The sequence below is a fragment of the Lissotriton vulgaris genome, chromosome 11 (assembly GCF_964263255.1).
Source record: "Lissotriton vulgaris chromosome 11, aLisVul1.2, whole genome shotgun sequence".
Taxonomy (NCBI): Eukaryota; Metazoa; Chordata; class Amphibia; order Caudata; family Salamandridae; genus Lissotriton; species Lissotriton vulgaris.
The window spans coordinates 134,314,377-134,327,197 of NC_141699.1; the positions used below are offsets into that span (position 1 = coordinate 134,314,377).

At 48.1% G+C, this 12,821-nt stretch overlaps 1 protein-coding gene across 2 annotated transcripts in view; it reads right to left on the bottom strand.

Annotated features, from left to right (window-relative positions):
* The window catches only part of ATP6V0A2 (ATPase H+ transporting V0 subunit a2), a 398,498-nt gene that overhangs the window by 75,667 nt on the left and 310,010 nt on the right, over positions 1-12,821 (bottom strand). For both annotated transcript variants that reach the window (XM_086942902.1, XM_086942903.1), the window contains one exon: positions 548-666. In XM_086942902.1, coding sequence (XP_086799028.1) covers positions 548-666 — 119 coding nt within the window. The remainder of the gene's footprint in view (positions 1-547; positions 667-12,821) is intronic.

The window sequence follows — 12,821 nt, forward strand, 5'->3', positions numbered from 1 at the left end:
GCAGGTTCAGCATTGGTAACCTTGAATCATCAATCCTACGATGTCTTTCTAGAGAAGTGTCTGTCAAGGCGGTCACTGAGATGTGAAAGATTATTGAATAGACTAGGATCAGCTGGACTAGATCGTAAAGAAGCTACGGTCTTCAACAGGTCCTTGGCTTCAACAGAGAAAAATCTCTCTTATAAGAGCTCAAAACCAAGTTCCATTACTGCAATGATACAAGGCTCGAATTTATTAATTAAAGATTGAAAGGAAGATAACCTGATCACCTCATTGTTTCCAGAAATAGAACAAGAGGAGGATGTTGAGTATCTAGCCAGATGAAGGGAGGGTGATCCTTCCCTGGTGAGCGGTGCTGGGCTCTTAGCATGGGTATGGTTTTCTGCAGTGGGCTACTTCTTTTGGCACAATACATTGAGTTAAATAACAAACAGAACTTCACATTGAAGATCACTGTGGCAAGAAGAACGCCCATTATTAACTGAAGAAACACATCTGTGTTGAATCGACATTCAGAATGGGATTTCTTTATTACCTTCTTACTTACCTGTAGTTAAAGGCTCCTAGAACAATTCCAAATGTCATATGCACCACTCCAATGATTATGGACATTTTCATTTTGAAAGAGTTTAAAAAGGTTAACCGGTTGGTTGCCAAGTTCCAAATCTAGTGACAAGAAAACAAATCAAACACTTAAAGCATGAATGTTACACAGGTTGCAATTACAATGAATTTTAAAAGCAAACGCATAAACATAAAATAATATTTATTTAAATAGTGGCTTAAGTATATAGGGTGTGAAATATGACAAACAAGGAAGGAAAAAAGGTTATAAAAAAACTTTCCCAAAAAAAGGTTAGGGCTAATGGAATGTTGATTGTGGTGCGAATGGAGGTTGAGTGAGAATCTACAGACTAATAGCTAGGGCATCCCAAATCAATATATTTTGAATACCATTGTTCCTGGAGAGCTCCTTCTGCTGTAACTATCATGGTGTTCTTTGCAGGAGCTGGTTACTCACGATTCATCTAAACAGAGCAACATGATGTTCAGAGGGTGTCAGATCTTTTTTTCTTTGATACGAGCCTAGGAGCTGCATGTACTTAGAAATAATTCACTGGTCTGAATCTAGAAGTATCACTGTGGTAGCTAGCCAAGCTGCATGTTGCATTGGATAACAAGTTTCAAATCTCATCATACTAATGTTTTTTGTTGGGTGAGTTCTGAACTCTGGGGATGGAGGCCACAATAATCTGACTTGTGAAGGCAAAGAATAACATGCCTTATTTAGTTAAAAGGCAAAACCAGGATTACTCCCCAGGTCTGTAAACTGCAAAATTTGCATTTAAGCTCTAGACCACATCTCCTTCCTAATGAAAAAAACAGGTTTCAATTTCCCTAAATGACACTTAACCATGGCAGTCTATAAGTGAGATAAAAAAAGTTACTTAACTGCGGTAATGATCTAGTTGGTGGATACACAAATTTGTTGTTCATTTCATTGAGGAGCATTTTACTGATAAAGTGTTTCTAACAAAGGTCACTAAATAATGCCCACGATATTGTGAAAGCCATTCCTCAGGGATATGCCAGAATTAGACAGGACAGGCCTGCGTAAAGGGGCGGAGGAACGGCAATGATATTTAGGCAAGGGCTTCATTGCTCCTCTTCAGAGCTTTCAATCAATGGATGTGAAGCATCCCTCTTCTCCCTGGCACTTACAAAGGATTTTGCCTCATCAGGGCCCTTGAATTATTACCTTCCGGGCACCCTGGCTAATTTTGTCATCTCCCTAACGGATAACTTCTCGTTTAGTACTTCAAGGCTTCAATTTGTTAGTCGTAGGTTACTTTAACCTCCATTTCAACAATGCCAGCTGTCCAGCAGTAACATCCTTATTAGGGAACCTAGAGAACCTACAGCTTAGTCAATAAGTCCACAATTCCATGCACAGTTCAGCACATACCCATGACCCTGTATTCTCCAAACTTGACAACCTCAATATCAAGGTCAAGCCATATCAATGATCCTGCATTCACCAAACCGGACATCACGGCCCAACTCCCCCTGAGGTGGTATGACCATCTCGCTATTCTAATCTCCTTAAAACTCACAGGGATGCCAGCGAGCTACTTTGGCCGTGCAAGTAGGCTTAATGGACCCCTTTGAGGTTTTCTCAAGAACTTGAATGCAGCCGACCCAGTCTAGATAAAAATATGGACAAGGCTAACAAAGAAACCGGCAAATGGATTCGTCGAGTCCTAGATCTGATTGCTCCCCCCCTTTAACCAGGTCTCCCACAGGCAAAGACTGCCAAGCCTGTCTGTTTAATTATTAATAACTTGTAATGAAGCAGGATTGCAAACAACTTGAACACCTCTGGTGCAAAGTATATGATCCACTGCGCAAAACGGACTAGCTGCCTAAAAGAACGAACACCACCATATTAAATAATCTAGACACGATTTCTACAAAACCAAAATTCAGTCAGCTCTCAATACCTCCAGAGAACTCGTTCTATAGGAAAATCCCTCACCTCACTATGCAGTCTCCTCATCTATCACCTTCTGTGGAGAGATGTTATGATTTAGCCTACTTCTTATCGTAGAAGGTAGACAATATCTATGCAGCGTTTCCCATTAACACCAGAAACTCTCCATGTTTGAGCTCGTGCTTTAACACCTCAGAAAATAGCACTAAACTCCTCAAATTCAATGCCAATGAATTGAATGACATGACTGTGCTCTGCTCCTCTGTGAAATCTGGCTCTCCTCTAGATCCAGTATCTCCCTCTATTCTAGAGCAAGGTTCAGCAGTGATGTATCCTGTTCTGTGTGACCTTCCTAATTGTTCTCTGGCCTCGGCCTGTGTTCCTCAGAGTTGGAAACATGCAATGGTAGTCCTATTATTGAATAAACCCTTGCTTGACCCTTCAAACCAGAAAATTATCGACCTATCTCTCTATTACTGTTCTTCTCCAAGATTACAGAGAAACATGTGAACAAACAACTCTCTAACGTCCTTGAAATCAAGGATGTGTTTCATAGGACTCAGTCAGGCTTTCATCAGTCTTACAGCACTAAATCTGTCTTGCTGTTAGTCGGTATGTCAGATCTTCGATTTAGTAGAGTTTGTGGCAGTCCTAATGTTGTATCTCAGTGCTGCTTTCAACAAGGTATCCCACAACATCTCGTTGAAAAAACTATGGGAAAGTGGTATTGATGACAAAGCCCTGCTCTGGCTTGCCTCTTTTCTGCAATATCAAAATGTTTCAGGTCTCTTTAAAACCTTTTTCCCTGAAGCGGTTTCCACTGGATCAAGGAGTGCCTCAAGGATTCTTCCTAAGTCCAACTTTTTTTTTTACTTTTACGTCCGACCTCTGGCAAACTTTATTGAAAGTTTTGGCTTTACCAGAATTTCATACGTGGTCTTCTGACCCCAGCAGGCCACCATCCCTGGGAGCACTAGCCATTCCTAATGGGGTCGCAAATAGCACCTGCCTCATAAATATTAATGAGGCAGGCAATTTGCGACCCCATAAGAAATTAACAGCGTCTGTGACATTGCTGTACATTGCATTTTGCGAGTCGTAAATTGCGAGTTGCAGAGCTAAGCAATTTGCGACCCGCAAAAATGTAGGGTCTTACATCTGGCCCCAAGCACCTTAAATCTTGGTTGCGGAGAGCTGTGAGGCCCAGCGTTGAGAATGCTTCATGCAGTGGCGTTTGAGGAAGTTGCAGGGCTACGAAGTGGAATCCTGAGTCCAGGATGCGTCTCACAGCGGCGGTTCTGATTAAACTGTGGGACTGTTGAGCAGAGTCCTGTGTCTCTGTTGAGAAGCTCGGCGACGAGGGGCATGCAGCACGAAGTCCCGTGTTGAGGAGGTGTCAAACAGTGGCTGTTCTGATGGAGCTGCGAGGAGATGCATTGCACTGCGTCGTTTCTACTTACAGGACCACAGCCGAGCTGGCAGAGCAACTTCATACTCCCTTTCAATGGTCCAGTATTGGGGGAGCACCACTTGGGGGGCACGGCTCACAGCAATTAGACTCAATGCTGGGTTCAAAGTGGTTGGGGCCTTTCCAATCCATAAGGATCAGGAGGTCAGCCACCTAGCCTTTGGAGTCATTTTAGTGGTCCTATGTTCAAGATGCAGGTCCAGTCCTCACTTAGGCAACACGGCCACATAGTAGCAGTCCTTCTTGCAGAGCAGCACAACAGTCCTTCCACAGGTCCATATGAGTACTGAAGAGTTGGGTCTGAGGGTCCAATATTTATACCTCATTCCCACTTTGAAGTAGGAGATGTTTCAAGAGGTTTAAACCCCCCGAGGTGTTTGGAATTTCCTGCCTCTCTGGCCTGGCCCCAGCTTATCTGGCGGCACAAAATACTTGTGTTGAACTCTTTGTGAGTGCACTCAGGCAGAAGCTTTGTGATGTGCAAGTGTGGTAGGTAACAGCTCCTCCCCTTCATCAATTCAGAGATAGCCCATCCTGCCCATCACCTATTCCCGCTTTGTCTCACTGTCTGGTATAATACAAATACCAACTACCAGAAACACCTAGTCATGTGACCAACGATACTCCCAACAAATGGTTAGGACAAGAAAAGAAAACAAGTTACTTACCTGTAACTTTGGTTCCCCGGTATTGGTAACTTTCATAGATTCCCATAGCTTGTATCATTCCCAGTCGTCGGAATGGGAGCCTCCGTAAACAAAAAATACCATAGCAGTAGGTACACAAGAGAAAGAAAGGCCTAGGCCTTATCTCATTTTGTAGCATGTCCACCTCTTTTTGTAAAAGAGACCAAAAAACTGCAACAACCAATCAGATCAGCCTCACTCCATAGAACCCTCCTGAGAGAGCATCAGATTTTCGTAGCCATTGTGTAACAGTAACCACATCTGCTGAAGGCTAAGCTTTCCTAGGGGAGGAGGGTGCGTGCATGGGAACCTATGAAAGTTACCAATACCGGGGAACCAAAGTTACAGGTAAGTAACTTGTTTTCTTGCCCCAGTATTGGAACTTTCATAGATTCCCATAGCTTGTATCAGAGTAGCTAGCAGTAAGCAATAAAGCACATTTTGTGACATTAACATTGAGATACCTTAGTATCCATACCTTTATAACGAATATGCTACTTACCAGTATGCATCTGTTCTTGGCATGTAGGGCTGCTGACATTCATATCTGTGCATAGATCGCCGCCTAGTGTTGGGTCCGGATGATCGCACATTGTTGTCCTGGAAGAGTCTTCGAAGTATCACGAGATAGGTGGCTCCTCCCCTGGACTACAGTGCGCATGGGCATCGACTCCATCCTCAGATTGTTTTTAGCCATTGTGGCAAAGATGGAGTGTAACTCTGAGTGATGACCATGCTAAGAGTATTAGTGAGTGCTGCAGCCGCTACAGGCGCCGAGGAGGAGGGCTGGCGACATGAATGTCGGCAGCCCTACATGCCAAGAACAGAGGCATACTGGTAAGTAGCATATTCGGTTCAAGGCATGTGGGCTGCTGAATTCATATCTGTGCATAGAATACATAGCAGTCCCTCCATTAGCGGCGGCCGCCTGTGCCAGCTGCAGCAGTTTGGAAAAGTGTTTTTAGAACAGCCTGCCCTACAGCTGCCTGCTGTTTGTAGTGCACATCTACACAGTAGTGTTTTGTAAATGTGTGTGTGGTAGACCATGTGGCTGCTCTACATATGTCCTCTAAAGGAATATTTCCAAGGAAAGCCATGGAGGCCCCCAACTTCCGGGTGGAGTGTGTGAGAAGTTGGCCTGATATATAGTGCTCACTATTCTAGTGATCACTGTGTATCATACCAAACGACCCTTATTGATGATTGGTTGTAAGTCAACCTTATAGACCAGCTATCCTAGTAGCATGGACAAGAGCAGTCTTTAGGCTAAACTCTAGAGGGCGTGTTAAGCCAGCTGTTATACCATCACATATACCCCTTGAACACCAAGTGAAAGGACACCACACAAGTTGTTATGAAAATAAAAGGATGTTTATTTATAACAAGTCTACCCTGATCTCTTTATGAGTCAGGGAGCTAAGCACACAACAAAACTCTTACGAAAATACTTTAAGTCGCACAATTTACACAAATGCCCGAGAGGCACGAAAAACCATATACACTAAAAGTGGAATGCAAAATACTAGCAGGTAAGTAACAAGATCCAGAGGCTTCAGGATCGCTAGGACTACACTACTGGACCCTAAGGTTAGGAGCAGGAGGCCTGGGGAGATCGGGTGCAGAGTGTGAACTCTCACGCGGGATGCGGGACAAAGTCTATGGATGCTAGTATTTGTGAAGTTAGTGTTATCGGACGAATCCGACTTGATAGACTGAAAACGAAAAAGGATCTGGACACTTAGATAGTGAACCTACGTTGGAGCACCGAAATGCTCGGGTTACCTAGCCCAGGGGCTGCGGATGCATAGGGTTCAAAAGACGTCGGGAATCCTCGTTGAAGTCTATGGAGCCTGAAAGAAGAAGTTGCTGGCAGGCGACCAGTGAAGATGTTCGATGTGATCCAAGCCTGGATCGGTGATGGAGACGACCTGAAAGCAGAGGGGACTCAGTTCTTAATCACTAGCCAGTGATTAGGTGGGCACCAGGATGGCACCGGATGAAGTCACCTCGACCAGGTGAGCGGGCGACGCTGGACTCTGCTGTCCCTCGGACCAGGAGGCGTTGTCGGCGACCAGGCTGGAGGTGCGAGCTGTCCCACGAAGGTGTCTGCTGTCGGCGATGCTGGACCCAGGATTGGGGCAACAGACCATGGCAAAGTCAAGCCCACGCGGTGGAGTCAAGATGGCATCTGGAGTGGACCAGGAGGGTCCGGGGTGCTCCTCTTTTGGAAGGGAGCAAGGGCCAGTCTGGAGCAACCAGACCAGCGGTGTAATCGTCGTGGTTCGTCGTCAGGAGGGCCACTAGCCAGCAGGCAAGTGACGGTGAGCAGCAAAGAGCATAAGGGCCCCACGCAGATCTCGTGGATGCTGGGGGGCTGGACTTCGGTGCTGGAGCTGCTCAGGGTTAGGGCTTCTCAAACCCCAATGCACTCACTCGAGGATCCCTCGGAGGTCGTGCTGGTTAAGCGTCGTGCAGTTTTGAAGATGGCCGGTTCCTTCAGGTCTCGTCACACCCACGAATCTCAGCTGGGCTGATGATGTAGGTAGAGGTCAGAGATGCCAGGGAATCCGGGTCTCGTCGAGCTGGGCAGTCTTGATCCGGAGGATGGACTTACAGCAAACCGCGATGCTTAGATGGTGCCTGCGGGTGCAGGGTGGCTACTCCTTAGCCACAAGGGAGAGTCTTCAGAAAAAGTCAAGAGTCCTTTCGTTGAAAGTAGTCAAGATTCAGAATTATCTAATTTGGGAAGGGGGCCCGCTCCTACCTTTATTCTAAAAAAAGGGGCTGGCACGCTACTAGGTCCTGCCCATGGGTGGGACCAGGAGGGGGGTGGTTACACCCCTCTTCCTTGTCCGGACTTTCCCCAGCTCAGGGGCTGGTGTGCCCCTGGAACTGGTTTAAGCCGGCATAAGCACAGTGAGCACCGGGGTGCCACTTGCAGTCACCTTCCTCTAAAGCCCTGCTTACCCAGGATACACAAAACCCTGTCTGGGATGGTGCTAGCACCGCCCCCGACAGGAAACCCTTTGTCCGAGCTCTCCTCGCTGGAAGGACTCCCAGCAGCAGGAGGTCAGACTTGTGTCTGTGGTGGCAGCATCCATTTTGTGATGCTGAGGCTCGAGTTAGCTTTAACCGGGGTTCTCAGTTACATACATGTCGTGTCCCTCTAGAAGGGTGGAATGCTAACCCCGTCGCCAGAATTGGCGAGGGGTTAGTATTCCAATTCGTATGACACCTTACTCGACATGTTTTGATAAAGCGATACCAAAGTTGGCAAATAACTGCGAGGATTATAATGCACTTAAGAGTATATGGTACGCGTTATCATGGAACAGCTATTAGGACTTGGTTCCGCAAGCTGCAGACAGGCTCAGCTCATGCCAGAGCACCATCTCACATAATTCCAAGCACTCTGCCTTCAGGATTGTTAAGGCCATCATATCCAAACGCCTGAACTCCGTCTCTTCCTATTCCCTCCCCATTCCGAAGGTGGACAATCTACTTATCAGTGTGCAAACTGATACCGGTACCCTTACCCTTCTACTTTTGTACCGGCCTCCCCATCCTTTGCCATCTTTCTCCACCACCCTGAGCGAACAGCTGTCTAGCCTTCTAACTTTGCACTCCAGTTTCGCCCTTCTCGGCGACCTAAATTACTGGTTTAGCGATGTCAATGCCGGCTCCCATGCCATAGAGCTCTTCAAGACTCTCAACAGCCTGAATCTCACCCAACAGGTCACCCAACCCACCCACAACAAGGGTCATATCTTGGACCAGATTTGGACCTGCAATCTGGCCATTTCCACACCAGACGTCTCTCCATGCGTCTGGTCCGACCACAACCTAGTCGACACCTCCATCATTGTAGCCGGTCAGATCCCCGCTCCCTTGATGGCTGGGGGCTCCTCACGGAAATGGAACACATACGATTCTCAGGGCTTCCTCACTGCCCTGGCTGACACCCGTCCATCCTTCCTCCCCTCTAACGACATCGACGGATTGGAACACGATCTTAGTTCCTGGCTCGAATCAGCCAGTGACCTTTTCGCCCCCCTGGTCAAATTCCCCAGCACTAGGCACAGCAACTCCCACAGGTGGTTTTCTGGTGATCTTCAGCTTCTAAAAATAAAAACTCGCAGTCAGAGCGCACCTGGAGACGTGACTACTCCGACCAAGCCCGACAGTCCTACCTAGCTGTGCGTAAAGAATATAAAGCCGCCATCAGCCTAGCCAAAATGGAACACTTCTCTAACAGGATCTCGTCGGCAGCTGATAAATCCAAAGAGGTGTTCAGAGTCATGGACGAACTTACTACTGATGATAGGACTCTCTCAGCCCAGACTCCCACCCAGGAGGCTTGTGACACCCTCAACTCGTTTTTCTTGGACAAAATCATAAAGATCAAAAACTCCATCCCTCCTTCTCCCCTGTCACCCCTACCGGTCTCTTCCCCTAACAATTCCTTAACCTTTTCCTCCTTTCCGCTCCTTGACCCTACCTCCTTGGCAGAGTTAGCAACCCGGGTGAAATCAGGCTCCCCGATGGACTGCTGCCTGCCATCAGTCCTGAGGAGTATATGCCTGCACTTACCAGACTGTATCCTACCATTACTCAACGGGGCACTCAGCAGTGGCATCGTCCCAACTCCCTTTAAGGAGGCTATTTTAGTGCCCCTCCTCAAAAAACCTGGAGCCAACCCCGCGGAGCCCTCAAACTACCGCCCCATCTCCCTCCTCCCGTACTTCTCAAAATTGATAGAGGCACACGTCACCCGGTGCCTGTCAAACTTCATTGAATCATCCCATCATCTTGAGCCTAATCAAGCTGGCTTCAGACCTGCCCACTCCACGGAGCACGTCATCCTGGCAGTCTTGGACACACTCAGGAGCAGCGCGGACGCGGGCTCTCCCCAAGCCCTCGTCCTCCTGGACCTCTCGGCCGCGTTCGACACGGTGGACCACGACATCCTTCTCCACCGTGTTGAGCAGGCTGGTATCCAGGGCGCTGCGCTTGACTGGGTCAAGTCATTCCTCACCGGGAGAACACAGGCGGTTCGCCTGAGACCTTACACCGCCACTAAGGCACCCACGCACTGTGGAGTCCCCCAGGGCTCCTCCCTCTCGCCGCTCCTGTTCAATTTATACCTCCGGTCCCTGATCAAATCCCTTCAAAAATGGGACATTGTCACCTTCAATTACGCCGACGACTTGCAGATCATCCTCCCGCTCTACTCACCTCATGCAATTAACACCTTTCACGCAGTTATGATTTACATCCAAGGTTGGATGAACCAGAACCAGCTGAAGCTGAACCCCGGGAAGACTGAGCTCCTCCTCCCGGGACTCAGTCACGCTCACTGGGGCCCACAGTTCTGGCCGTCGGAGCTAGGCCCCCCCAATCCCAGCGAAAACGGTAAAGAGCCTGGGTGTGACCATCAATGCTGAGCTCTCTCTCAGAACACAGGTGGGAGCTGTAATATCCTCCTGCATGTATCAGCTCCGGAAGATACGCAAAGTTCGCCACCTACTTCCCTCTGCTGCACTCACCCAAGTCGTGATCTCACTTGTGCTCTCCCGTCTGGATTTCTCTAATTCAATCTACCATGGCCCTCCATCATCCCTGACTTACCGCCTCCAGGTTGTCCAGAACCAAGCGGCCCGTCTAATCTTCAACATCCCCAGATGGCAATCTGCCAAACCTCTGCTTCATAGCCTTCATTGGCTCCCTGTAGCCCAAAGGGCTGCCTTCAAGGTGGCTTGTCTCACCTTCAAGACCCTCCACGGTTCTAGCCCTGAGTTTATAACATCTCTCATCCATCCCTACTGTCCTCAGCGTGACCTGCGCTCGGCCCATCTTCAACTACTTGCCCCCTCCAGAATCAAAACTAAGAAATTCGGCGGTCGCCGCTTCTCTTATCTAGCCCCTGCACTCTGGAACCCCCTACCTCTCTCCATCAAAACCTCATCCTCTCTTTTGAACTTTAGGAAAGTACTTAAAACTCACCTCTTCCCTCCCCTTTGTTAGACCCCCGCTATTTTGCTTTCCCCTCACTCATTCCGTCTCTTAGTGCCAGGAAGCTTCGGCGTCAGTGCGCTCTACAAATGACACCTAAGATAAGATAAGATAAGATATAGGAATACCATATCTAAAGCAAAGGGTGATTACACCACCTTGCCCCAGCTGTCGTGCAGCCAGTTGTGTCAGATTTGGATGGCCAGCCAGGGGTGGCATAATACATGCTGCAGCCCCTGGTAGGCCCTGGTTACACCTATGCCCTGGATACCTAAGGTATACTGTACAGGGACTGATAAGGTGGCCCAGTACCAATTGGTAAATGCACCTAAGGTACATGTGTCAATTTAGAGAGAGAACAGCTAGGCTGTGGGTCTGATTAGCAGGCCCACAGCCAGGGAAAGTCGTAAACCAGTGAAGCAAAAAGCAAAAATCTGGGGTGATCATAGGATTGCAGACCCTACTCTCCTACAGAGTGGGCCCGTGCTGGGATGGTTAGAGTGCGCTTGGCTTTCTGATAGCAGATCTGAATACACTTAACGATCCACCTGGCTTTACCAGCCTTGGAAATGGGATTGCCTTTGTGTTGTGGCGAAAAGGCAACAAATAGTTGTTTCGACTTCCGAAAATCTTTGGTCCTATCAATGTAGTACATCAAGGCTCTCTTGAAGTCAAGCGTGTGAAGCATTCTCTCCGCAACTGACTCTGATTTTGGAAGAACACAGGCAGTTCTATAGTCTGGTTGATATGGAACTGTGAAACCACCTTAGGAAGGAACTTAGGGTTAGTGCGAAGCACCACCCTGTTGGAATGAATCTGTATGAATGGCTCTTGGATAGTTAGTGCCTGGAGTTCACTAACGCGTCGTAGTGACGTAATCGCTATCAGGAAAGCCACTTTCCATGTTAAGAACTGAATCTCGCATAAATGCATTGGCTCAAAAGGTGGACACATCAGTCTTGCGAGGACCACATTCAGGTTCCATTCAGGAGCTGGTGGGGTCCGGGGAGGAATGACTCGTTTGAGTCCTTCCAGAAAAGCCTTGATGGCAGGCACTCTGAAAAGGGGGAGAGGCCGCCTGTTTTGGAGATAAGCAGCTATTGCGGATAAATGTATACGAATGGAAGCATATGCCAGATTACATTTGTATAGATGTAACAGATACCAAATTATGTTTTGAGTAGATGCGTCCAGTGGGTTGATGTTGTGGTCTGCACAATAAATGACAAACCGCTTCCATTTCGCCGCATAGCATGCTCTGGTGGTGGGCTTCCTTGCCTCCCTGATGATGTCCATACAGTCAGGAGGCAAGTTGAGGTAGCCAAACTCTAAGACCTCAGGAGCCAGATCGCCAGGTTGAGCTATTGCGGATCTGGATGCTGAATGTCGCCATGGCTCTGCGTCAAAAGCCTGGGTGTGAGGCGCAGCCTTTGATGCGGTACCAAGGATAGTTCCAGAAACGTGGTGTACCATGGTTGGCGTGCCCACGTTGGAGCAACCAGGATGAGAGTCATCAAGTGTTGCTTCAGCTTGCGTGCCACCAGCGGTATTAGAGGTGCTGGGGAAAAGCGTATGCAAAGATGCCTAACCAGTTCATCCATATCGCATTGCCCTGCGACTGTGGGTGTGGAAACCTGGCAGCAAAGCTTTGGCATTTGGCGTTTTCCTTTGTGGCGAACAGGTCTATCTCTGGATGACCCCACCGTTGGAAGTACAGGTGGAGTACTGATGGATGTATCTCCCAATAGTGCATTTGGTGGCTGTACCTGCTGAGCAGGTCCGCCATCTGATTGTCCTTGCCCGGGAGGTGTTCCGCCATGAGGAAGATGTTCCTTTGAATGGCCCACTTCCACATGCTCTGAGCCAGATGAGACAACTGCAGAGAGTGTGTTCCTCCCTGCTTTTGTATGTAGTACATGGCTGTCATGTTGTCCGTCCGGATCAACACAACCTTGTTGCACAGATGTACTTTGAATGCTTTCATCGCCATGAAGATAGCCATCAGTTCTAGAACGTTGATGTGCATCTTCTTTTGCTGCGTTGTCCATAGTCCCTGCACCGTGAAGTGGAGAACACGAGCTCCCCAACCCTGGAGAGATGCGTCCGTCGTCAGAATGATCTGTGGCACAGGCTCCTGGAACGGTCGTCCCTTGCAAAGGTTTTG